The following is a 26900-nucleotide window of genomic DNA, read 5'->3' on the forward strand; positions in this document are numbered from 1 at the left end:
TTATCGTGAACGTTTGTATAATTTTTACCTTTTTCTAATTTAATAATTTTTGTGTGCTCCTGCTTTTAAATTTAAATTTTTATTTTTTTATTTTTCAAGATTATATAAAAATTATGTTATGCTGAAGATTACCCATTCAGCCAAAGAAAATACTAGAATCATACATATAAAAATTACACTAAAAGTGTAATCTTAAAAAAAGAGGAAATATTTTTTGCAATTATAAGTTTTTGTGAAAAAATGTTTAATTAAATGATAATATCGTTAGTTTGAGAAATGAATTTTTCTTCGAGTTATATCGATTTCGGTAATACGACTTTAGAGGCTTTTTTCGTAATTGTTCCTGTAATAATTAATTATTTTTTTTTGTTACAAGTTACGATGCTTTATTTTCATACAAAAGAAAAATAAATAAATTCATTCATTTCAGTTTTATTACTGAAACCATAACTTTAGTAAAGGTTTGTTTTTTTTATTATTCAAACAAAATACTGCATTTTCCACTAAGATTCAAATAACAAATAATGAATTCATTATATCTCGTGATCATTATTTGATAAAAACTAAATATTTCATCAAAATTGGTTAATTTCCTGATTTTTGGTGAATTTTTAAGTAAAGGGATACTACACTTTGTTCTTAGCCAAAAGGCCAAAGAAAATTTAAAATTTGCACAAAGTTCAAAATAAAGAAGTTGTTGAAAAAAAATTGTTTTTTCAAAAGCAATTTTTAAAAATGCGATTTCAAAGTCTAAGGGAGATCACTCTTATTTTGCATTTTACATTATACTTTCCCTTGGTCTAATGGCAAATACTGGAGATTCTATGTAATGCTTCTTCGAAAATAGTTGTACATGAATGGCGTAGTTAGTAGCGTTTAGAGAAAAGAAGCATCCAATCGTATTTATATGGCTTATAATCGAGTCTTTGATGCATACAAAGAAGAAGTTGGTTTTGGGCATCACTAGGCATATCAGAATTTGGGGGAATTTTTGACACCCTTAACACGAAACTGCGAATAAAATAAAAAAAAAAAAACTCGTAATTTCTCTTTTAAAAGCGGGTTTTTATTTTCTTTATGGAATATACTTCCAAAATAAACTATTAAAGTTGCTAAAAAAAATAATAGAAATATTATTTTTAATTTTTTTAAAACAGTGTTTACAAAGTACCGGCGCGCCTTCATGCAGACATTTTTTTTTACGTAATGAAATCAATTGAATTTTACAAGTTAATTTTTTTTTCAATTATTCAATTTTATAAATCTATCAAAATTTTTCTATTGATTAAATTTTTACGGTATTTTCAGGGTCAGTTTGAAATTTTATGCTCTTTCCAATAAACAGAACATAATATTTTAGACAAACGTCTTTTTTTAATCCCCCTTCATTTTGAAATGTTTATTAAAATTTTAATAATTAATTTAATCACTAAAGTTTTATATATCACAGATTGAAGATAAAAGATCAATAAATAATATATTGTAAATTAAAACAAAACAACAAAAAAAGTGTTTTTTGGAAATTTACCTGTAAAATCCAAAGTGTAAAACCTTTTTTTTTTAAAACCACGTTGATTTTTTTTTTAATTGGAAGCCTATGATCTGCTTATATTGTCCCGTAAGTATTGGACGCTGACGACAATTTTTTCTATTTCATTCAAGGTTTTATTATTATTTTTTTTTTTTAGATATTTAAAAAAAAAATTTCACTCGATAAAGAAGAATTAAAATATAATAAATCAAAAATTTATGTATTTCTTTGAAAAAAGAAAAGAAAAATCCTTGACTGTTTTTTTAAAGGCAAAAACTTATAAGTAAAATTTGACTATTTTTAAACTATGGGAACACATATTTCTTCATGCACAAGGCTAATGCGAACGTGTGGTTTTTACTGCCTTCTGTCCATCCGTAGTTCTAAACAAACCGATACTTCTGTTTTTTTGATAAGAACGTAAAAATGTTTGCGTAATGGCACCTTTTTCAAATAGTCATTTAAAAAATTCTTTTATTAAAAAAGAGATGGAATTTAATATATAAATATGGATAAATTCTGAACAATGAAGAATGGAACTACACATTCAATAGCATTTTTTATAGGTAATTGATTTTTTGGAATTTATATCGATTTTTTATAATCGAAGTAAGTAAAATTTTGTTGATTTTCTTCAAATCTTTTTTAAAGAAAACCGATTTGAAAAAACAAATATTGTATAATTTGCTATTAAACCTGTTATTTTATAAAATTTTGTTCTTTGCTCCTTTAATTGAAAAAAAAATTAGGGTTTGAATTACATTTTTCAAGTAGTTATAAGCTTGTAAAGATAGGAGATCAAATTATTCAATTTTTTTTCACACATTCTTAAGATCGGTTTCTGACACTGCTAGGGCATCGCCAGACTTCTGTGTGGCACTTGGTGCAGTGCAGGCATGTCAAATAAGCCAAATACAACAGTGGCTCATGAGCTGCACAACGCACATAGCATGCACACTTGTGACAGGCGTAAAAGATACTGTAAATTCCTCATTTAATGGAAAAAAATTACAGTTCTTACAATTTAAACTGGATAAACAGTATTTCTTTATATTTAAAAGAGCTATATCTAGGCGTGAATAAACCTAGAACCCCATCCTCCAATGTAGACTCCTACTACCATGTCCCTTTCTCCAACATTAAGGGTCTACGTTCCAACCTTCCAGAGGTTGAAACCCAATTACAGGAGACGAAACCGGACTTATTCTTTCTAAGCAAAACTAGCATAGGGCCGACTACTTCCCTAGATGAGTTCATAATAAAAGGATACTCTAACTTAATATCTAAATCTGACCCTCAAGATCGCCATGGACATGGAATATGCGCCTACATTAAAGATGGCTTCCCATGTGGTAGAGATATCTCCAGAGAAGACCCTAATTTACCTTATATGTGCTTCCGGGTTGCACTTGCTTACACCACCGCATTCATATTTGCACTCTCTCCCACAACAGTGGGGTTACTGTCCTTAACAGTATATCTGAGAAAATTGACCTCATCCCGTCTGCTCATCCTTCGGCTACCATTCACATTTGCGGTGACTTCAATGTCCATAATGTGGAATGGCTGACCCACTCAAATAAGACAGATGATGAAGGGAGGTTCTGTCATGATTTTGCCATTGCCTATGACCTCACTGAAATTGTTCACGAACCCACCCGTGCGCCCGATATTACTGGTCAGTATGCAAGTCTTCTAGACCTTTTTCTCACAATTTCCCCTGAGCTATGTTCATGTTCCGTTCTATCTCCCCTGGGATCCTCCAATCACACAGTTGTATCAGTTAAGATAAAAATGAAATACAATAAGTCTTCAGATGTACCTCTCTACCGTACTGTATATCAATACTCTATGGCTGACTGGGATAGCTTCCGTACATTCATATTTGATCTACCTCTGCATTCCATGTTTAAAAAGGATGTATCCTCTATAGTATCAGACCTGACTGAATAGTTAATTGTAGGCATAGACCGATTCATACCATCCAAAAAATTCCAACAAAAACCTAACAGCCAGCCATGGTTCTCCCCAGAATGTGCAGCTGCCATTACGCACAGAAATCACTTTTTCCATAGCTACCAATATAATAGATGTACTCAGACTAAAGTTGCCTTCAGAACTGCCAGCAACCACTGTAAAAAAGTAATAAAAAATGCAAGAGAGCTATATGCTCAGTCCGTCAAATCCAAAGTAGCTGAGCAGTGGCTTGGTTCCCACCAGTTTTGGCAAATAGCAAACAGGATCTTGAACAGCATGAGACAAGGTTAAACTATTTGCCAAGAACTTTGCAGCTAACTTTACCCTCTGCGACGAAGGTCATCAATTTCTTGTATTTCCTCCTACAACAGACAACACACTATCCAACATACAAATATCTGTGCACAAGGTCGCCAAACTAATCAAGAACCTTGATTCCAGTAAAGCAACTGGCCCAGACGGCATTCCAATTATAGTGTTGAAAAAGCTTCAACCAGAACTTGCCCCCATACTTACAAAACTGTTTAAGCGTTGCCTTAAGAAGTCCTTTCCAACACCCTGGAAAACCTCATAAGTATGCCCTGTATTTAAGAACTCAGGTGATAAGTCATCTCCCTCTCAGTACAGACCAATAAGTCTCTTGTTTGTCATGAGTAAGTTACTGGAATCCATATTAAATAAAGAAGTAGTCAACCACCTCAGCAGAAATAACCTCCTTAGTGACATGCAATATAGTTTCCGCTCTGCTAAATCTACAGCTGATGTGCTAACAGTTATATCTCATACGATTAGTGAATCTCTCAACAAAGGCTTCCTTCTAGGGCAGTTGCTCTTGACATATCAAAGGCCTTCAATAAGGTTTGGCATACGAGCCTACTTCACAAGATTTCCAGCTATGGTATAACTGGAAATGTTTTCTCTATCATTAAATCATTTCTCTCTGATAGGTTCATAAGAGTAGTGGTTGATGGGCAGCAATCAGAGGCCCACAGTATTAATGCTGGAATCCCCCAGGGGTCCATCCTGGGCCCAACTCTCTTCCTGATCTACATCAATGATCTCCCAAAACACATACTTAAATCATTCGTTGACATCTATGCTGATGACACGACCATCTACGGCAACACATCAAAGGCCGTAAATGACAAAGCTCTCTCTGATTCCCTCTCCTCTGATCTTGAGCGCGTGGTTCAGTGGGGGAAGAGATGGCTGGTTACTTTTAATGCATCTAACACCAAGCTCCTATCTTTACATCATCAACGCTCTGTTCCTCATCTAGCATCAATTGAAATGGATAGCTCTCGTCTTGGGAAGGCTTCATGGTCTGACAAGCTCCTGGGTTTGACCTTTACTCCAGATCTGAAATGGAACATGTACATCAAGTCTGTTGCCTGGGCCGCTGGGAAAATGGTGGGATCCTTCTACCGCTCCAGAAGATATCTCACTACTGATGCAATTCTCTATCTCTATAAAAGCCAAGTACGTCCAAAGACGGAGTACTGCTGCCACATCTGGGCTGGAGCTTCAAAAAACAGCCTATCCTGCCTTGACAAAGTACAAAATAGACTTTGTGGCTTAGTGAGGGATGCTCTCTTCTCTTCCCTGCAACCTCTATCCCACAGAAGAGACGTTGCGAACCTGTCTTTGTTTTATCGTTATTTCCATGGCAAGTACTCGTCCGAGCTCCAATCTCTGCCCCCCCCCCTCGCCAATCCTTCATGATAAACACCCGTCTAGCTAAAACCACTGTCAGTAATTTTCCCCACTCTTTATCTGTGCCTAAATCAAAACGTAGATTCCATGAACATAGCTTTTTTTCTGAGAACTGCACATCTGTGGAATTCTCTTCCGTTTGCCTGTTTCCCACCTGACTACAACTTGGATGTCTTCAAGTCCAACATAAACCAATTCCTGATTAGTCGACCCCTTAAGTAAGACACTTTATCAAATCTCCAATACCAACTATTACTACGATATTATTCCATTGATTACTGTACACGCAATAACCCTTATCCCCGAGTGGCTTCCAGGCTTTGATAAGTGGTGATCCCCATGTAAAAAAAAAAAAAGAAAACGTGCAAAATGAATAACTGATGCTCAAAATGTATAAACATTTTGACCCCTCACTTTACTTAGAAATTCGGTACTTGTACAGTTTAATCAAGACATTAAAAAATTAAAATATTGAAAAAAAAAAGTTATATTGTTCGTATCCGTTATGGAATGAAGTTCTCTGGGAAAAAAGTTTCACTTAATTTGATCAAGTATTTTTTTTTTTTACAGCAAAAATCAATTTGTTATGATAACGATCAAAAGGTAGCCATGTTTCGATTTTTAGGAAGAAAGCTATCATTTAACATAGGGAGGGGGTGTCGGCGCTTTAGACCAAGTTATCTCCCAGTGGCGTGTTCTAAAAACCCAAACATGGCTACCTTGCGTGCGCTGTCATCAAAACGTGTTTTTCTGCAGTAAAAAAAAATAAAAAAACTACTCGATCAAATTAAGTGACATTTTTTTCGGAGAAGTTCAGTCCAAAATGGATATGTATAAAATAAGTCTTTTTTTTTTTTTTTTTCCGATATTTTCATTTTTTTTTAATGTTTTGATTAAACTGTACAAATACCAAAATTTCACAAAAAATCAGGAAATTAACCAATTTTAATGAAATTTTCAGTATTTATTAACTAATAATCACGGAATATAATGAACACATTATTTTTTACTTAAATCTTAGTGGAAAGGTATTATTTTGTTTAAACAAAAAATACCTTTACTAAAGTTATGGTTTACAGTAGTAAAAAAATGCATGAATTTATTTTTACTTTTTTTTTTTTAATGAAAATAAGCATCATAAATTGTAACAAAATTTTAAGAAATTATTTAATTTTTCAAGGAACATTACCAAAAAAGCCCCTAATGTCTGCATTAATGAATTCAATAAAATTCGAAGAAAAATGAATTTATTTAACTACCGATATTATCATTGAATTAAGGATTGTTTATTTTACATTTTCACACAAAAAAATTATAATTGCAAAAAATATTTCTACTTTTTTTTTTTTAATTACAAATTTCACATAATTTTTATATGTAAAATTCTAATATTTTCCTTGTTTGCATGAATGTGAAACTTTCAGCGTAACAAAATTTTTATATAATTTAAAAAAATAAAACTTTTTTTTCTAATTTAAAAGCCGGGACATAGAAAAATAATTCAATTAAAGAATTAGACAAACGTTCACAATAGGAATTACGGATGTACATCTGGGAAAAAAAAAAGAAAAACAGCATCCCTACCTCCCTTTAACTACCTGACGTCATTTTCAGACAGCCTTTTGACTGTCTGAAATTTTGGGCTTCTGTTTAATCAATGTGACGAGGAATTAGTTTTCTTTTGGTTGAATGAAGTGAGAAGTTATTGCTTTTGGGAGATAATTAAGCTATTTTTTTTTTTACAAACAACGTGTTTTTTTTTTGCTTTGTTTTAATTCAATATCTTAGGACATTACTAATTATCATTGAAATTGACCCAGAAAACTAATATTTATATTTCAAAGGATTGTTACAATGAATTTATTTAACTTAAAAATTTAGCTGAATTGCTAAGCTTGCCATGAAAACATTTTTCATAACTATTTTTTCACATGTACAAATATTTTTTTCCTTTTGGAAATTAAGTTTAGTCTTTAATCTTTCAAATACAATTGAAAAGTAGTTGGAAACCTACAAAAAAATTATGATAAATCGGCTTAAAAATGATGTCCCTTGTCTTTATTCCACCATTTTTGCTCATACCTAGAAATATCAGTTTTTATTTTTCAAAAGCAAAAAAAAAAAAAAAAAAAAAAAAAATATATATATATATATATATATATATATATATATATATATATATGGAGTAAATGTGGCCAAAATATCACATTTTTCTAACCTTCATGAATTAAAATTTCAGTAAACTTTATAAATTTAAATGAAAACGAATGTAATCTTTTATGCACTATCGAAAAGAATAACTCTAAGGCTTCCGATCCTGATTCAATTTCTGTTGTTGTTCTCAAACGTTGTCCTCTTGAACTTTTTTCTATCCTTTTAAAATTATTTAATCTCTGTTTATCAAAATCATGTTTCGCCTCCAGTTGGAGTAATCCTCCATTGTCCTTACCTTTTATAATGCTGATGATCGGTCTGATCCAACTAAGTATCATTCTGTTAATCTCTTTTAACTGCTATAACTGAGCAGATCTGTCAGTTTAAGGATAATTCAAGAAAGAGGAGGGTCATTATGTTTGAAATTTCAAAGGCATTCGGCAGTGTGACATTCTGGTTTTCTGCCTAAATTTCAAGGTATTGGTGGTGAGGTTCTTGATATTATTAGGTCTTTTCTTTCTGATGGAAGATTGTGAGTAACTGGATAGTTTCTTTATTCGCTTTTGCCATCAGTGCTGGTGTTCCTCAGTGTTCTATTCTAGGACCAACACTGCTTCTTCATCAATGATTTTCCAAAGAATATTATTTAGAAGATTAACATCTATGCTGATGATACCACTTTAGTATTTCTTCCCGCTCATCTCCCTTGGATCAGGTGAAATATGCAGTTAATCCAGAAGTTGACTTGGATTCATTTGTGGACTGTGGTAGGAAATGGCTTGTTTTCTTTAATCCTGTTAAGACTCAGCTCATGTCTTTTAATCATAGGTGGATCCCCTTTTCTTCCCTAGATTCTCATGAATGAATCTGCTCTTGAAGAGAAATCAACAATGGAACTTGTTGGTCTTTATTTCTCATCAAATCTTCCTTGGAGTTCATATATTAGATCCATTACTCTTTCTGCTTTTCGTACAGTCGGTTCTCTTTATCGCTCTAAATATTTTTTCACACATTAGGCTATTCTCTATCTCTACAAATCTATCAGACCATATATTTTTTAACTTTTTTATTTTACACGGGAGTCACCACTTATCAAGGCCCAGAGGCCACTCGAGAATGAGGGTTATTGCGTGTACAGTAATCAATGGGTAATATTGTAGTAATCATTAGTAATGGAGATTTGATAAATTGGATTACTTAATGGGACAGTCTATCAGGAATTTGTTTATGTTGGACTTGAAGACATCCAAGTTGTAGTCAGGTAGGAAACAAGCAAATGGAAGAGAGTTCCACAGGTGTGCAGTTCTAAGAAAGAAGCTTTGTTCATGGAATTTATGTTTTGATTTAGGCACAGATAAAGAGTGGGGAAAAATATTAACAGTGGTTTCAGCTAGACAGGTGTTTTTCATGGAAGATTGGTGAGGAGGGACCAAAGATTGGAGCTCGGACGATCAATTGCCATGGAAATAACGCTAGTCTGTCTTTTCTATCAATACTATTATAGTATGTGTTCTTCAGAATTGTCTGATCTATTCCTTGCTTTTTTTTTGTTCCAGCTTGTTTGACTCGTTGGTCATGTGATCTCCATCAATTTACTGTTTTGATACCTCATTGTTATACAGCTTCCTAATTCAGTAGCTTCTTTTCAAGAACCATATGCTTGTCGAACTCTCTTCCTGATGTCAGTATTTTTCCTACCTGTAACGTTGATTTTTTTTAAGAGTAATGTCAGTGGGCATCTCCTATCTTTTCAATAATAATACTTCTTTCTTGTTTAATCATTAAATCAATACACACACTTCTTATGAATAATCAATCTCTTCTTGTTAGCAAAATAGCAATTTACTATCCGGACATTTGTGTACATAAAATAAACTTTCAACTGTATCGTTATATATATATATATATATATATATATAAATAGAAAAAAAAAAATTACAATTAAATTTACAAAAATGACCCAAGATGGTAAAACTAAAGTATATTACAAATATTAAAGAATTAATATTTATAAAGTAATCTCAACCAGATGTAAAAGCTCGATAAAGCCAAATAGGAGATAGAGCTTATAAGAGCAAATAGTTAATAAAACATGTTAAAAAACACTTTGAAAAAGAGTTAAAAACATTTAATCTGAAAAGGAAACACTTAATAAGTGGATAGTCCTTAATCCGTGGAGTTTCGAAGAAATACTTTCCTTCTCATCAGAGGATAGGAATTAGCAAAATGCGAGATCGGATTTTGCATACAAAAGTATTTGATGAAACTGCAAGTAAGTCAAAGATCTTACTTGATAACAAAAAGTGAAGCAGAGGGAATATGGTGAAGAAAAAGGCCATTTCACGTGAATGGATAGTCTGGTGAAAGGTAAATTATCCAATATATATATTTTATTTTCAGAAAGTTTAGATGAGATAAGTCATCGGTACAATTGGTTTCAAACCTGATAATAGGGAACCGTTTTAGGTCCCCACATCAGACAGTGCAGATGTCTGTAACCTAGTTAGATTTTTCTTACTAGACATCCTGAAAAACAAATTCTGAGGCCATTCTTTTGTATAGAAAAGAGCGATTATGCCTATTGCGGGGCTATAATGGATGCACATTAGACAGACTCAGGAAAGATTTAGTTAAGTTTTTCAAGGAGCTTCCATTTAAGATAACAATAACAACTAATTTATATAGATATGTATTATTCCTTAATTGGAATTTTTTATTTTTTTTGAGATGAGCATTGTATGTTAATTTGTCAAAAATGTGGTGAGACGACAACAATTACGGATGGCAGTGATGGCTGAGAATGCAGTTAGGAGATTCGAAGTTCCTATCCGTCGCGGTTACCACCTGACGAAGGCCAGAGGAAGTTGGCTGAAACGTTGTGCACCAATAAAAAAAAAAAAAAAAAAGATAAGATGAGACTAATAGTCCGAAATAAAATAACAACTAATTTATATAGACTTCTTAGATACAACACTAGATCTTGAGAAAAAATACATAAACCTTTCCATAAAGCAAATGGGAAACTTAAATACATAAAAAAAAGGTACATGCTATCCACCCAGTGTTTACAAATATGGTAGCTAATGTTAGCAAAAGGATATCGAGATTACTTCTAATGCTGAGGTGTCCGAACAGGCAGTGCCATATTATAACGAAGCACTTCATAAAAGTGGATTTAGTGAGAACATAAAATTCCAACATACTCAGAATCAACAAGAAAATAAAAAAAGAAATAGGAGGCGGAATATAATTTGGTTCTCATTGCTGTTTTTCGCTTAATACTAAAACATTTCCCACAAAAACAGACTACACAAAATTTTTAATAGGGACACTGTGAAAGTTAATTACTCGACATCACCATCGATTAAGTCCATCATCTCAACCAAAGAAGATAGTAAACGCAAGCTGTTCTTGCAGGTCCAAAAAGGAGTGCCTACTAGAAGGTAACTGTAAGGCTGAATCCCTTGTATATGAAACTACCATCACTGACCAATCTTCAAACGTGCATGAAACATACATTGGAATGATGCAAAGTTTATTTAAACAAAGATTTTATTTACATATGAGTGCCTTTAAAGTGAAAACAAGGATTTAAACAGTCTTAGCAACTCGTGTGTGGGAGTTAAAAGAAAAGGGTGCACCTTTTACTATTAAATGGAGGAAAACTGAGTACAAACCCTCATGCTCCTTGAATTGAAACAATGCTCGCTTTGCAATGCTGAGAAGTACCATAGTCTACAATTAATTCATGATCCAGGAAAGAGCTGTTTAAATGTGTGGAAAGAATGCCTGAAAGGTTGTATACATAAAAGGAGAGCACTCCTTATAAACTAGGACGAGAAAAAAGACAAAACCTGATTTAAAATAATTTTTATTAATATTGAATAGCTTAATATATATATATATATATATATATAAAAGAGCAAATAGTTAATAAAACATGTTAAAAACACTTTGAAAAAGAATTTTAAAAATATTTAATCTGAAAAGGAAACACTTAATAAGGGGATGCGGGATCGGATTTTGCATACAAAAGTATTTGATGAAACTGCAAGTAAGTCAAAGATCTTACTTGATAACACAAAGTGAAGCAGAGGGAATATGGTGAAGAAAAAGGTGATTTCACGTGAATGGATAGTCTGGTGAAAGGTAAAGTATCCAATGATGGTAAAATCCAAAAATTTAAATCCAAGAAAGTTAATTAAATTTCCATTCGCACAAGTAAAATTCAAGGAAATTGCGTAATTGGAAGATGGTCCAAAATAATCCAAAAGGCCGGAATCCGTGGAATAATTCACAAATATGTACAAGGAAAAGGGGAAAAATCCAATAATATTCATAAAAGAAAAATAAGATATGCGTTTAACACGGCTGCCGAGACAAAGTGTTTTTATTTTATTATGCATATATATATATATATATATATATATATATATATATATATATATATATATATAGAGAGAGAGAGAGAGAGAGAGAGAGAGGAATATAATTTTAAGGTTTCTATTAGTATAGTGTACAAAAAGCATAAACTAAATTTAAATTTTTACAAATAAATTTAAAATTTTAATTTAAAATTTAATTTTAATTTTTTCCAATCTAATGGATTAATTTTTTTAGAAAAAATTTCATGGAGTATAATTAAAATTTATATAAGATAGGTTTCTTCAGACTATTTAAAAGAAATTTACACTTGATCTATATTAAATTAGGAAATTGAAGAAGAATATAAGCATTTTTAATATAGTACATATATAAGAAGAAAGTTAAATATAGTATTATATAAATAAAAATAATTATTATCTGTTCAAATGAGACTTGAAAATGTCAGATTTAAAAACGTTTTTTGATAAATTGATCAAGCCTTCACAAAACTGTCTCCCTTAGACTAGTTTACAAATTAATTAGGAATAAAAACAATTCTGTTTAAAACCGGAAAAAATTAAAAATTGATGAATTAATAAACCAGATTTTTTCATAGGTGACGCGATAAATAGTTCACATATTTTATAATTATTAATAACAGATCCATTTAAGTATATACCATGTCTTTTTTCTTTCTGTTTCTTTGGCGTCCAAAATATTAAATGGACAATTTCTAAAATTTAATTATTTGAAATTTAAGATAAAAAAAACGAGATTTGCACAAGACCTTGTAATGTATGTGGATGTTTCCACTTCTAATGAATAGATCGGCTGAAGAAAGCTTGATATGGGGACCTAAAACGGTTCCCTATTATCAAGTTTTAAACCGACGATACCGATGACTTATCTCATCTAAACTTTCTGAAAATAAAAATATATATATATATATCACTAGGACCGAGTGGTCCTAGACGTTGTATCAAAGTTTACAGTTACCCAAATGTGCTGAGTTCAATCCTGAACGAAGACAGTGAAAAGTAACATTCAAAACAGAGAATCAGCAACTATGTCCCAGAGCCTAGCTGGAGTCCGAACACGGTACCCCCGTAATAATAATAAAGTGTTGGGTTCGAGACTCCTAATAAACGGTTCCCCAGTTCGATACAAAACACCTGAGGAAGGCCGGAGGGCAAAACAGCCGACACGTTGTGATGATAACAACCAAGATTCGGAAATCAGTCCGACAATCTCAGTCAATGGAAATACCTCATTTCAAAAATACAGACAATTACTATTATGCTCTTATTTTGAAATTTTTCCTTATAATAGAGCACTCTGCTGGAATTTTTTTTTCCAAAATATAACTTATATATATATATATATAATTATTACAATAATAATTTTTTTAATACCTACAGACATTAGAATACCACCTTTCACATCAATGCAAGATGACACGATTACTACGGATCAGGAGATTCGAACCCAGCTACAAAGCCATCTCTGACTCCATTAACAAGGAACAAACCTCACGGCCATTTTTAAATGTTGTAACATTCGGCCATAGTGATCCAATGATTATGCAAGCTTAGATGACCGATTTTCTATTTCAACTTTAAAGTGCTTAACAATAAGAATCAAGTTACTATATATATATATATATATCTATATATATATATATATATATATATATATATATATAGTATCCTTATTAGTATCATATTAGACATAAGCCTGATGAATCCTAGCGTGAATGAAATGCGGAATATTCTGTGTAGCTTAATTGCCATATATATTTTATAACTTACTATATATATATATATATATATATATATATATATATATATATATATATATATTACTAGCAAAAGTACCCGTCGTTGACTGGGTTCAAAAACAGCCTACAGAAAATAGACTCTGATTCATGAAAGTATGATAGGTTATGAAAAGGAAGGGTTGTAAAGAGATAGCTCCGAATTTGGGGGTATCAAAACCAAAGCAAAATATCATGAAAGTAAAAATAAAATAGATAAACCCCATAATTTATTATACCATACCTGCTCACACTGAAATACTTATCACAATATTCTGGGGATCTATATTAAAAAACCTTGTTAAACTTTGTGACATATTTCCATTCTATGGAGGTCAGGTGCGAATGAACACCCCATAATTTTATTATACCATATTTCTTCAAACTGAAACATAATTATCAAAGTATACACTTACACAGATAGATATAAAAAGTCTTTAAAGTTTGTGCCTATTTCCATTCTATGGAGGCCAGGCACGAACGCAGACCCCACAATTTTATCATACCATCCCTATTTAAGTTAAAACATACTTATCAAAATATTATTATGTACATCTATATCAAAAACACTTGTAAACGCTTTTTTTTAATTTTTAATTTTTTTTATTTCCATACTTTGTGGACCACCCCACAATTTTAATGAATTATCATTATGACAGATCAAACATGCCCATTCTTGTGTCTTGATACATCTTCTATCATTATATGTGATCAGTTTTCTATAATAGTCAACCATATAGGAGCCTATTCGTGACCAGACACACACACAGACATTCAGCTTTATATTATAGATAAGCCACTTTGTGTGTGTGAGTTCCTTCCTCATCGGTTCCAAAACAGCTGAGCGTATCTTTTCCAAATTTCATGCAAAGCTAATTTATATGTCTGGCAGTGTTCTTAGATATGTTTTGTACAGAAATTCATCTGATAAGTATTGAAAATCAAAAAATCCGATCTGAAAATAGCTTTTCTCTCTTAGAATAATTTTTACAGAGAAATATTTTATGCTACACCAGTGGAAGGGAGATAATAAAATTTCAGCAAATCATTTCTTTCTTAAAAAAATAGATTTATTATAATCTGGAAATATAGCTTAGTGGTAGAGTATTCGACTACAGATCGAATGATCCTTTGTTCAAATCCAGATGTACCTAACCATTTTATTTTAAGTTTTTGTTATTAATGAGTTCAATTTATGATAAAAGAAGAGGTACCATTTAAAATCGCCGCAAATCATTTCTTTGTTTACATAATTTAAAACTAAACATTAATCAGAAGTGACTTTTCCAGGGCATTCATTGTCAAGCTCAAATATCAGCTGACCTGATATTGCAAACAAACACAGATGGAATTTGATGAACAACATTATCATTATGTTGTGTTTTTTTGCAAATTAGTCCACTGGGTAAATTATTCCTCATAATGTATAATAATCAATAGAGTATTGATTCTATAATAATACATATGCAATTTACATAAATTAAAATATCATGTTTAAGTATATTATACGATCAGGTAATGCCGGGCTTCCAGCTAGTATATACACACGTTATTAGTTTTCATTCCAAATGCCAAAAGATGGAATTAATTCACACTCATAAATTGTTTTTTGTTTTTATTCTTCTAATTGTTTTTTAGGCAGACACCTAGATTTTCATTTTTTTTTTTACTTACATTCACACCTAACAAGGCATACTGCCACTTGGATGTAAAGAGCTACTATTTGGGACCATGCCTAGGAAAGATTAATAAGATGTTTACGGTACATTTGAACTTCTGCATATCATTACAGTCAGGGAAGCAGGTAGTAGGAAGGGAATTCCAAAGTTTAGCTGACTAGGGGAAGAGACTATTAGAGTAGAAAGCTTTCTGGCATTTAGGGACCTCAACAGTGAAGGGGTGTGATTTTGTTGCTAATTGGGTTTGTCAGGTATATGTATGTCGAGGAGGCACAAGTGCAATTAGTTCATCAGAGCACTTTCCATTAAAATACTTGTAAAACAGGCACAAAGATGCAACATTGCAGCGATGAGGCAGGGGATGGAGCTTAGTTCACAAAGTGGGATCTATTAGATTGAAGACTCTTTTTTGGATTCTATCCAAGAAGGAGACCAGTAGTAGATGCACCAGCCCAGATGTGGCAACAATACTCCATACATGGGCGAATGGTGGCTTTGTAGATGTACAGGATACTCTTAGGCGTGAGTAGTCTTCTAGCACAAAAGAGGAAACCCACCTTCTTTGCAGGAGCCTTTACAGTGTCCTAAATGTATTTGTTTCAGTTCATATTGCCCGTAAATGTTATGCTGAGGAGTTTGAAGGAAGAATTCTCAGATAGGGTGTAATTTGTTATGGATATCGGTAGTTGGGAAGTAGGAGAGCAGCTTAATCTTACTAGCCCACTCAGGAATACTAATCATGTTATGATACTAGTAGAAATCACCTTAAACTCTTGATCTCAAGTTGAAGACTCAAAACAAGGTATTTCAAAAAGGTTGACTGAGAAGCTATCAGGGATCACATCAGAGATGTTCCATGAAGTAGTACCTTTTCTTTTAATTTTCAACACATTGGTTTTAACTTACCATCATAGTGTTTGCCATCTGTAACTGTATCTTCAAAACTGAGCATAGATTTATGATTAGGAGTTGGTTTCATTTAATCTGCATAATAACTTCATCATGATGGCATTCGGTTTAACATCCATTTTACATTTAGATGGTTTGTAAAAACCGACTGTCAAACTTACCTATCTCTAGCTATGTCTTTATTTATTCCCCTTTCTCTGAAATTCATTCATATTACTTCATCTCATGTTTTCCTCTGAACTGAACTCACTACCAGAATTGTTCTGTATCTCTTAACCCAAGAACTCTTATCCATTTTTTCAATCTGACCATACCTCTGATGTTGCCAGTTATGCACACATCTCCCTATATTGTCCAGATTTAATATTCCTCTGAAGTCATCAGATCTAAATCTGTCTTTAAAACTTACATTACATAATCATCATATCATTTTCATATAATTTCTCTATGTGCAACTCACTAGCTAGATTTCACTTCCATACATCATCACATCGCATAAACATGCCTGATAGATGTTTCTCTTGGTCGACAGTGGTAATACTCTGCTGGTTAGTTATGACAGAAGTTTTGTGAACTTACTCCATCCACTCTTAAATCTTGCAATCACACTAGTACCTGTTCTTCCTTGTGCTCCAACGATATTACCAAGGTAAAACTTCTGAAAATCTGAAAATCCTCAATAGCTTCACTATTCAAATATAGTTTCTTTATATCTGAATTCTCCTTCAGCTCCATTGTCTTACAGTTCGTGCACATAAACAGACTATTTTCATAAATTTCAAATACCTAAATAATCATTTGAAATAGCTAATAATTGCATGGAAATTTAATTAGACAAATACTAATTTAGGATTTAGTTCACATTAACTTTATTGAACCCTAAAAAATGTCACTTTGCACTATTTCAAAACAATAACTTATTAAATGGTAATCATACTGCATAAAACCATCATATTAAAAAATATATGTAAACTATAACACATTGTATTAAAAATACTGAACACTGAAGAAAAAAAAAGAGAAGAATTTCATGGTTAATTTTTAATATGACTAATATAAACAAATCACATAAAATTGGAAGGGAAATATATCTGTTCGTATTGTGCCACAAGGGAGATAATTCTCACTAATAGTTTTTACAAAAACGAAAATCGTAAGAATATGTCTTTATTTGCATTTTTTGATTTACTACATAATTATTGAAGTTATTAAAATGTAATTTGCATATCTTTACATGGGTTGCATATGATTTTTTTTTTTCTTTTAAAAAATTCTAGATTTGGCGTTTTAGTTGAACACACATTCACACAAACAACTGCATGCACTTTATATACAAGATATATGGAAAGTAACTTCCTATTATTAAATGCTAATAATTTATTACTTAAATCTCACTTTACAAGACATGAATACAAGAAGGTGTAAAGCATAAGATTTTAATTAGAATTCAATATGGCCATCATAATTCATTACTACTAGCTCCTCAAACTGCTTGGGAACTACATCAACTGATTTCATAAGTATCTATTCTCTTTTTTCGTTTTAACAGATTGAATTATAATAAATAATATGACAGGATAAAAAAATCACATAGCACTTACTCAAAACAGAAGCCGATCTAGAGAACAGCAATAAGTCCTCACATTCTATGAGTGAAAGAAGAAAAAAAAAATGTTTTTCTCATTAACCCTTATCCTAGAATGTTTTCGCCTTGATAGCTGGTGATTTATGGGTTAAAAAAAAAAAAAAAAAAGGATTATTTGTGAAACCAGTTGATGTATTTCTCAGGTTGCAAATACTGAGCGACCATATTGAATGTTTGAATTTTAAATGAAATCTCATGCTATATAACGTTTCTGAATTTTTGAGATGAGGATTGGTTATTCGTATTATTTGGATTCATCGGACGACTGTTCTCATCTTGAGTGTGATTTTCACAATGTTTCAGTCGATGTAACTTCCGACTTTTTTCAGGTGTATCTTGTCGACCTTGGGAATATTTCCTGTAAATTTTGAAATTTAGCCGAAATTTCGAGTGGAACCCTTTATTTACTTCACGGGGGTAGCATGCTCTTGTTCCGTCAGCCATGACTGGATAGAGGTCCTAAGTAATTCGCAATTGTATTTTTCAGTCACCCACACTGAGGATTGAACCTTCAACCTTCAGGAGAAGGTCACTTTTACAATTGATTTTTCCAAGTACTCTAACCACTGTACCACAAGGACCCATGGTGCAGTGGTTAGAGTATTCTGAATAATATGAATCATGCTATATACTTTCATATAGTAATTTCTTGTAAGAATTTTATTTCACTAATAAATCATGAACACTTAATAATAATAGGAAGTGATTTTCAACACGCACATATTATAACTTAGTACAAAATTTATGATATAATACAATATAGTACAATGTTGCAGAAATTTCAATTTATTGTCACTTTCACAACAAGTGAGAAAACTTGACAATCTAATGATTTCATTATCAACACATTAATTCTTTATTAAACTTAAGCCAGGTAAAATCCTATGGGAATGTTTGTAATAATCTAATAAAAAATTAATGTGTTCAGAAGGAAATCATTAAATTGTCAAGTTTTTGTTATGAAAGTGATAATAAATTTAAATTTCTGAAACACATGTACACAAATATAAATATTGTTGATGTTATTTTTACAGCATGATTACAAAATATTGATCATGTCATAAATTTTGTATTCTACTTTGTAATATATGAGTTCAGTCTGTCCTTATGCATTAACTATTGAGATTATCTGCAATATTTTGTTGTATTAAAAAAAATTTGCAATATTTTATTTATTTTTAAATAATCTGCTTTATGTAATCTCCGTGGATATAGCCATAGTTATCGCCATTGAACAGAACATATATATCTAAGTTTAAATTCCATTTTTTCAATTAAAATATACATCCAATGTATCTGAAGTAAAATAATTTCTGTAAAATATTTTTATAGGCAACAAAAATACAATAAAAGTTAAAATTTTACTCACTTGAAAAATAAGACAAGACATTAAATTTCAGTTCTAAAGGCAAAATATCAAAATAGCCTAAACTTTTCCTTTTCACAATATTTTCCATTTTTTTCATTTTCAGCCTGTTCGATCTTCGTGGTTTGCTTAAAGAAATAGATTTTAAGTCTGTAATAAAATATGAAAAATCTTTTAAAATACTTTGTATTATGATATGTTTAAAAGCATGAGGATTTAAACATTAATTATTAAACATAAATTAAACATTATATTCAATGTATTATCAAAATTATTAAACATTAATTAATTATTATTGATATTAATCAAATATAAAATACAGTTATTTCAACGATTAAAAAAACATAATTATCCAAATCATGCTTCAAGCCAAATAAACTGCAAGTTCTTTACTCTTTGTTGATATCTTGTTAGAATATCCTTCTACTATCCTGAATTCCACAAACTACCTTACCACCCATCAAATAATTAATCCTTACTTCCTTTCCATACTTTCTAGTACACAATCTCTCTACATACCTACTCCATATCAAAACACTGACATCCCACTTAATCATCTATAAACACACATCCAACATTCAGACTACCACCAACCCTACTCCTCTCTTAATTGTTACTTTATTTTGCTAATACAACTTTATGCACATCAGCTTGACTGTGTTTTTTGTAAAAGTTTGTATTTTTTTTTTTACATGGGAGTCACCACTTATCAAGGTCTGACGGCCACTCGAGGATAGGAATTAATGAGTGTACGGTGGTCACTGCGATAACAGCATATTAATAGTTGTGAAAATGGAATAGAAATGGATCACATAGAAGGGGATGCTCAACAAGAACTTATTTACATTGAACTGGAATACAACCATATTGTAGTCAGCTGGAAAGCAGACGAGTGGAACAGAGTTCTACAGGCGGGCAGCTCTAAGAAAGAAGCTTTGTTCATGGAATTTGCTTTTAGATTTAGGCACAGATAGAGAGTAGAGGGAAATTGTTGATGGTTGTTATAGCTAGACAAGTGTTTTTTGTGAAAGTTTAGCAAGGGGGGTGACATAGATTGAAGCTCAGACGAGCACTTGCAATTTTTTGTTCTATATAGTTTATTTTTGCTTACTGCTCTCCATCCTCTTCATCATTATATTTGGTTTAATATCTATTTTACATGTTGGAATGTATTGGATGGCTTTAAGAAATGGACCTCCAAACTAACCAGATCTTTATTTATCCCTCAGGTTCATTTCCTCCCATGTTTCCTTTGACCTTCATCTTTTACAACAATTGCTCTACATCTACAAACACTCTTATCCATTCTTTCAATGTGACTATATGAACGAAAATGTTCATTTTGCACCCCCCCCCATACTGAGGTCATCAGAACTAAGACTGTTTTTAAGTCTTAAAAACATTGCACATCCAATGTATCATTTTCATATCATTTCTCTTCATGCAACATCTTGAACTTCAGTTGTTTGCATTGCGGTTACTCAGTTAAATCAACCCAAGATTGTTAGTGCAAAGCTCAGCTTTTAATTATTTTCTAATAATTAATTTTCAGGAAATATTAAGGAATTTATTTTGTGGTTGGCAAATGATGCTTTTTTTCACACCAATGGCAAACAAAAATGGACTGTTTTGTTGCAAATAAAGCAAATCACCTTCATCCTCTCCACTATTAGACTCCAATTTTGGTACATTATATCTAACACAAAGTGGTGATCACGTTAAAATTATATAGTGTGACCTGTAAAAGATCTTCAGATCAACAATTTTAGCTCATAGCTTGACATAGCCATCTAGACTCGAATGGAGTAATTTATGATGTGGGCTGGATTATTAGAAAGAACTCTCCCACCTTTAGATAATAGTGGTATCAATACACTCATAGCTATGCACTGGACACTCATTAACTCTTATTCTCAAGTGACCTTTCAGGCTTTGAGAAGTGGCCACCCTCTTGTAAAAAAAAAAAAAAAAAGAAATTCATGCAGATTTGATATTTACTAATACAGAAACAATTCTCTATTGAATAATATATTGTACCTAATATGGGGTACTGATTTCAAAAGTTTTTAAAAAAATGACAAGAGCCTCCAATTAATAGTCATGAAAACTTCTACCAAGGACAATGGGCAACCATCTTATTTCCAAATTGAATAGTATGAGTGCACTTTGTAAATGAGACCTGGATGTAATGCAGTAATGAATTACAGATAGGAAACTGAAGCAAGCTGTGGACATTGCAAGTTGGAAGTAAAATCTTGCATCCATATACTCTCTCAATGATATTAATAAGAAGTCAACGTGACCTGAACATTACTATCAGCAAGGATTTGCATTTGACAAAGCACACCTCTAAAATTGTCAAGAAGGCTAAAAGTGGTTATATAGTCAGTTGCTAGATGTCAGAGCTACAATGTATCCAGTTTCAGGAAAACAGGAAGTTTACAGTATGGAAGGTGTGTGATGGAAGGTATTCACTTGATTGCATATGTCTGAATGGTTTCCAGGTGATCAATTACATCCATTAGCATTACTCCACTGAACATTTGTTGGCTGCTCTCCAGTCATTTATTCAAAAATATATGCAGCTATGGTATGACTGTACTTATTGTAAGTGAAAAAAATATATAAGAACTACTACCCCTTCTCACCAACGTTGCAATTCATACCAATTCCTCTTAATTTAAACCACAATTCAAACCACCAACTCTCAACGTCTATGCTCTCTCTCGGCTATCAACTCTATTCTTTGTCCTCTCCAATTCATCCTTCTTATAGCCACTATTTCCCTCATATATAACGTAATGCCACATGTATATAAAGAACTCATGTACACACTTAAGTTTTTCTTTTTTTTTTTCCTTCCTGATCCTGTCACCTCACAGACTAAACAGGGGTGCAACCACTTGTGTGATACCTTCCATTACACTTAGAATTTGCATCACCAGTCTGGAACCTATATCATGTTCAGAGCATTGCTTGAAAACCATTTAAAAATGTACAATCAAGCGAATATCCTCCATCAGACATCTGTCATACTCTTAACCCCTTCCTTCCCTGGGTTTGGATTCATTGAAACTCCATCATCTGGAATCTGACTTAACCACAAAATTATTAACCATCTCACACAAGCAACAACCTGGAGCATCTTTTGGATTTCCATGAGTAACAAATATGGACATGCCTACAAAATGGGAAAATTTTTTTATACAAATGCATATTTACCCTTCTTTTTTTTTTTTACACAGAAATCACCACTTATCAAGGCCCAGAGGCCACTCGAGGATAAGGTTTAATGGGTATACATTAGTCAATGTGATTATAGCGTAGTAAACATAGGTAGTGGGAATTTTATAAATTGGATTACTTAGGGGGACGGTTCATCAAGAGCTTGTTTACGTTGAACTTGAAGACAATCAGGTTGCAGTCAGCTGCAAAGCAGGCAATCGAAAGAGAGTTCCACAGGCGTGCAGTTCTAAGAAAAAAGCTTTGTTCATGGAATCTACATTTAGGTTTAAGCACAGATAAGAGTTTGGCAAATTATTGGTAGTGGTTTTGGCTAGACGAGTAGTGGCCTGCACTAAATGGTGTAATCTAATCTATAGACAATTTTTTTTTCGGCAATATCATCTGATGAATCCATGTTTATTATGAAGATTAATATTTTTGGACAAATGCACTTTTTTTTTCCATTACGTTTATATTATTTAATTTATTACACGTGAAAAAATTCATATTTTTTGACAATGTTAAGTAAACATACATTCATTTTCTTTTCCATTCAATCCGTCCAAACTAGATCTGATATTCACTCTTCATAGGTATACACGCATGAATATCATAACTTGTATACTGTTCATTTCCATAACAATTGCATATTTACCTATGTACTACATATACAGTTTTGAGGTTTCATCATAGAGTGACCATCTAGTAACCTCTTCTCACATTCCTAATCATTCTGCAAGCGAGAAATTTGTATACACTGAATATTAACATTCCTTTCCCTTTATAAGTTTTATCTTATTCAATACTATACTGCAATTCCAAAGTTAGATGGAGTGATCCCTCGTTGCATTAGTACGATATTTTGAAATATAATATTGAAAACCATACATATACTTTTTGTAAGTAAAAATAAAACTTATATAAATTGATTTTGCTTCTTTAACATAACTATTATTTATCGTTACAATAATGAATCATTGCTATCAGAACGTTTAAAAAATGTGGTTATATTACTTTAAAGGTTTATTTAAATAAAAATTCAATAAAAGTGCATACAAAAACAATAGAGATTAGGTGTTTGTTTTTTTTAAATAAAAACAAAATTTTCAAATAATTTAAAGATTAAACTAAATTTAATAAACAAATTTAAACTATTTTAATTGAAACACCAGTGTAAAACAATAAAAATTTCAAATAAAATTTTAAATTAATAAACAAAACAAGATTGGTAATTAATTACTTCAAGGGCAGATATCATTTACAGCAAAATGGATTTAGCATTATTGTGGTTTTTTTTCTTTTTCTGGTTCTTATTTAGAATTACAATTAATTTATAAAACAAAAATACAGAAAATACAGGCAAATCTTTATAATGTACATACTCGAACAAAGATGTTATCTTCCCCCCAAATCATGTAAATTGATCAAGTAGTTTTTTTTTAATAAGAAAATCAAATTTTATGAGGAAGCAAGGAGAGTGTCATAATGTTTTAGAACATGTAAGAATTCAAAGGTCAACAACTCTATTCGACTTTGAGATTTACAAACCATATTATTTTATTATTAATCACTAAAAATTGTAAAATTCGATTTTCTTGATAAAAAAAAAACTAATTCATCAATTTACATAATTTTTGGAATATGACATCTTTGTTTTGGGTAAATATTTTTCACAAATGGCTACATTTTATTGACTAATTTGCATGTATGATTTAACTTGCCTTTTAACTTATCAAATGTTATTTATTAACAAGACAGGATTTTAATAAAAAACTAAGTTGTTTGGGAGTAATGTTGAAAACCATTTCACTCCAAATAATTTATACCCTTAAACTAGTAAATTACCAACTTTAAATATACTAAAACTAAAGCAACAGATATTTTTCTTCTTTTTTTTTAATGAAAGATTTTAGTTTAAACACTATTACTTAAAAAGTTTAAAGGCAAATAATTTGTGAAAGATCAGCATTAAAGTAAAATTTATATGAAATGAAAAAGTCAAGATTATAAACAAAATAACATTCTGAAACGATACACACGTTTGATTTTGTAATGAAAATTGAATGTAAATTGAATCTCTTGCTTTGATAATGCTATAAAAATATCGGTTTTTATTTATTCTAACATGCTGCTATTAGTAAAAAAAAAAAAAAAAACAAGAACCTGGACCTATACAAATATAAGAGGATTTATTTACATTAAACAAATATATACACACACACACACACATAAAAAAGGCCCACGTGTCATTTTTAATATGTGAATGTTATGAAAAGTGAATTACTCTTTTAGCAGATGACAGGGAAATATGTTCAGATATCTTGTCTTAAGAATGTCACAGATTGAGACCAGACTGATGAGCGAAAGATGGCTGCAGTGTTATCACATGAAAGGTCTGGCCGAAAAGTCAGAAAGTAATACTTCGTGTCGTGCCTTTAATATTTAATAACCACATGGTTGAATCGACCAAAGGGAGATTATCTCAATGTAACATGATACACCTTCCTATTTACAAATGTAATATTGTATAATTGAAGTAAACTTTGTGAAAACAAAGGTGTATATTAGCTGTTATTAATAAAGTCTTTTGAATCTAAGTTAATTAGTTAAGGTAATCTTAAATAGAGTTTGTAAAAGAGACTTTTCATCATAAATCATCTCTTCAGGGACAAAAATTTGGTTCCAAAGAAGTGATCTCACCGAAACATGGTTGCCAGTGTATAAGCCACAGAAATGTTTTCATAAATATTTATAAAGCTCTACCTAGTATTGAGCCCTTTGAAAATAAAATCTTGGTTTTAAGGTCATTTTATAAATACATCTGAACTCGATTAATATATATATGTCAATCATTGTGATTTCATCTACTGTAGCAGCAGTCATTGCTTAGGGTTATAAGCACCAACTGTCGTTTAGACAGTCAAGTTTCAATCCCAGCTTGAGGCAGTTTCTTGCCTAGTCAAACAGAAGAGTTGTAATACAGTAAAACAGTCTGTAAATGACATATATACTACTATAAATTTGTGTTTTTTTGTGTATTAATATTCATATTAAAAATCCTTTTTTCTATTTATTTAAAAAGAAAATAACTTTGTTATGTATGGGTCGTGAAATTGCATTCATCTGCAAAAGATCTAGCTAATTTGCATATTCTTTTAATTTTTTTATTAATTCCCTATTAGTTTTTTTTTTTTTTTTTTTTCGATTTTCTTGTATCATTCAACCACGGTAGTGGTTGAATATATGCTTAAGTCTGAAATTGAATGAATCGAGACACATTCAAACCCCCACCACTAATTCCGTTCGCAACCAAATTTCAGACAGGTTATATACTTGGATGGAACACCTCATTAGCTACATTTTGAAAAAAAAATTTCGAAAATTGGTTCAGTAGAAAAAAAGTTACAACAAAATATGTGGCTTCACAAACAGGAGAGTAAGTACATAAGTGACTAACGCTTTTTTTTTTATTTTGCATAACTTTTTTTGTATATAAATATTTTTACTGCGATTTTGCCAATATGACATGTTAGCGTAACGGTTAGAGTACCGGGGGTTGGTGGAAAGATTTTAGGTTCAATCCCGTGTATCGTTATTTTTTTAAAATTAAAAAAAAAACGAACTTTTTTTTAATGACTAATTTTTTTAACTCTCCTTATGATTTTATAGCAAAAAATGGTGAATTTATCGATTAAAAATATTAGTGAATTCTATGATATACATATTCTTTGAATGAACTCAAATATTTCGTTATCGCATTTGATGAAAAATGTAGTCCCATTTTGGCAATACGTCTGACCAATGATGCTTTTGAACCCGCGACCAGCACTGCAATGTCATCAGCATCAGCCTGGGCATGAATATTCTTATTTTTAAACTCCTTTAAAAGAGGATTCAGCATACAGTTCCATAGTAAAGGTGATAAAATCCCACTTTGGGGGTTTCATTTAACTACTTCCTTTTTAACAGTTGCCCTCAGTAGTTCTACTTGAACTGTTCTGTGCCTCACCATATACCCAATCCATCGGATGAGTACTGGTGGTACATTGAGTTCTCATAGCGACTTGAACATACTACTGAAGGGTATGTTGTCAAAAGCTCCAATGATATCTAAAAAGACACCGAGTGCCATCTTCTTTTTTGTTAGTTGACGCTCTATACAGATCACGAATTCATGAACCACAGTCTCGGTAGAGACCCTGGCTCGGAACTACTGCGATTGAATGATAAATATTGCATAAATGTGTGTTTGAGTGCTAATTTTTTTTGACAATCATTAATAAATATTATAAATTTATATATTAATACAATAGCAATGCCTGGAAAAATCATGGATTATATGGAAAAATGCGCGCATGAAAAGTAATATTCTTAAGATGTTATTAAACCTGGAAAAGTAAAGGACAAGAAATTCAACCTGGAAAAGTAAAGAACAAGATATTCTAGTAAAGTAAAAAATAAGAATTTTTAAGACTTAAAATATTGCAGCTAAAAATAAAATTTAAATATTGATAAATATTTTA

At 31.5% G+C, this 26900-nt stretch overlaps 1 protein-coding gene across 1 annotated transcript in view; it reads right to left on the bottom strand.

Moving 5' to 3' along the window:
- The window catches only part of LOC145292970 (F-box only protein 47-like), a 75329-nt gene that overhangs the window by 40910 nt on the left and 7519 nt on the right, over positions 1 to 26900 (bottom strand). The window contains exon 2 of the mRNA XM_080139204.1: positions 19156 to 19302. Coding sequence (XP_079995330.1) covers positions 19156 to 19302 — 147 coding nt within the window. The remainder of the gene's footprint in view (positions 1 to 19155; positions 19303 to 26900) is intronic.

This window comes from Euprymna scolopes, chromosome 14, assembly GCF_053919585.1.
Source record: "Euprymna scolopes isolate OS-2025 chromosome 14, ASM5391958v1, whole genome shotgun sequence".
Classification (NCBI taxonomy): domain Eukaryota; kingdom Metazoa; phylum Mollusca; class Cephalopoda; order Sepiida; family Sepiolidae; genus Euprymna; species Euprymna scolopes.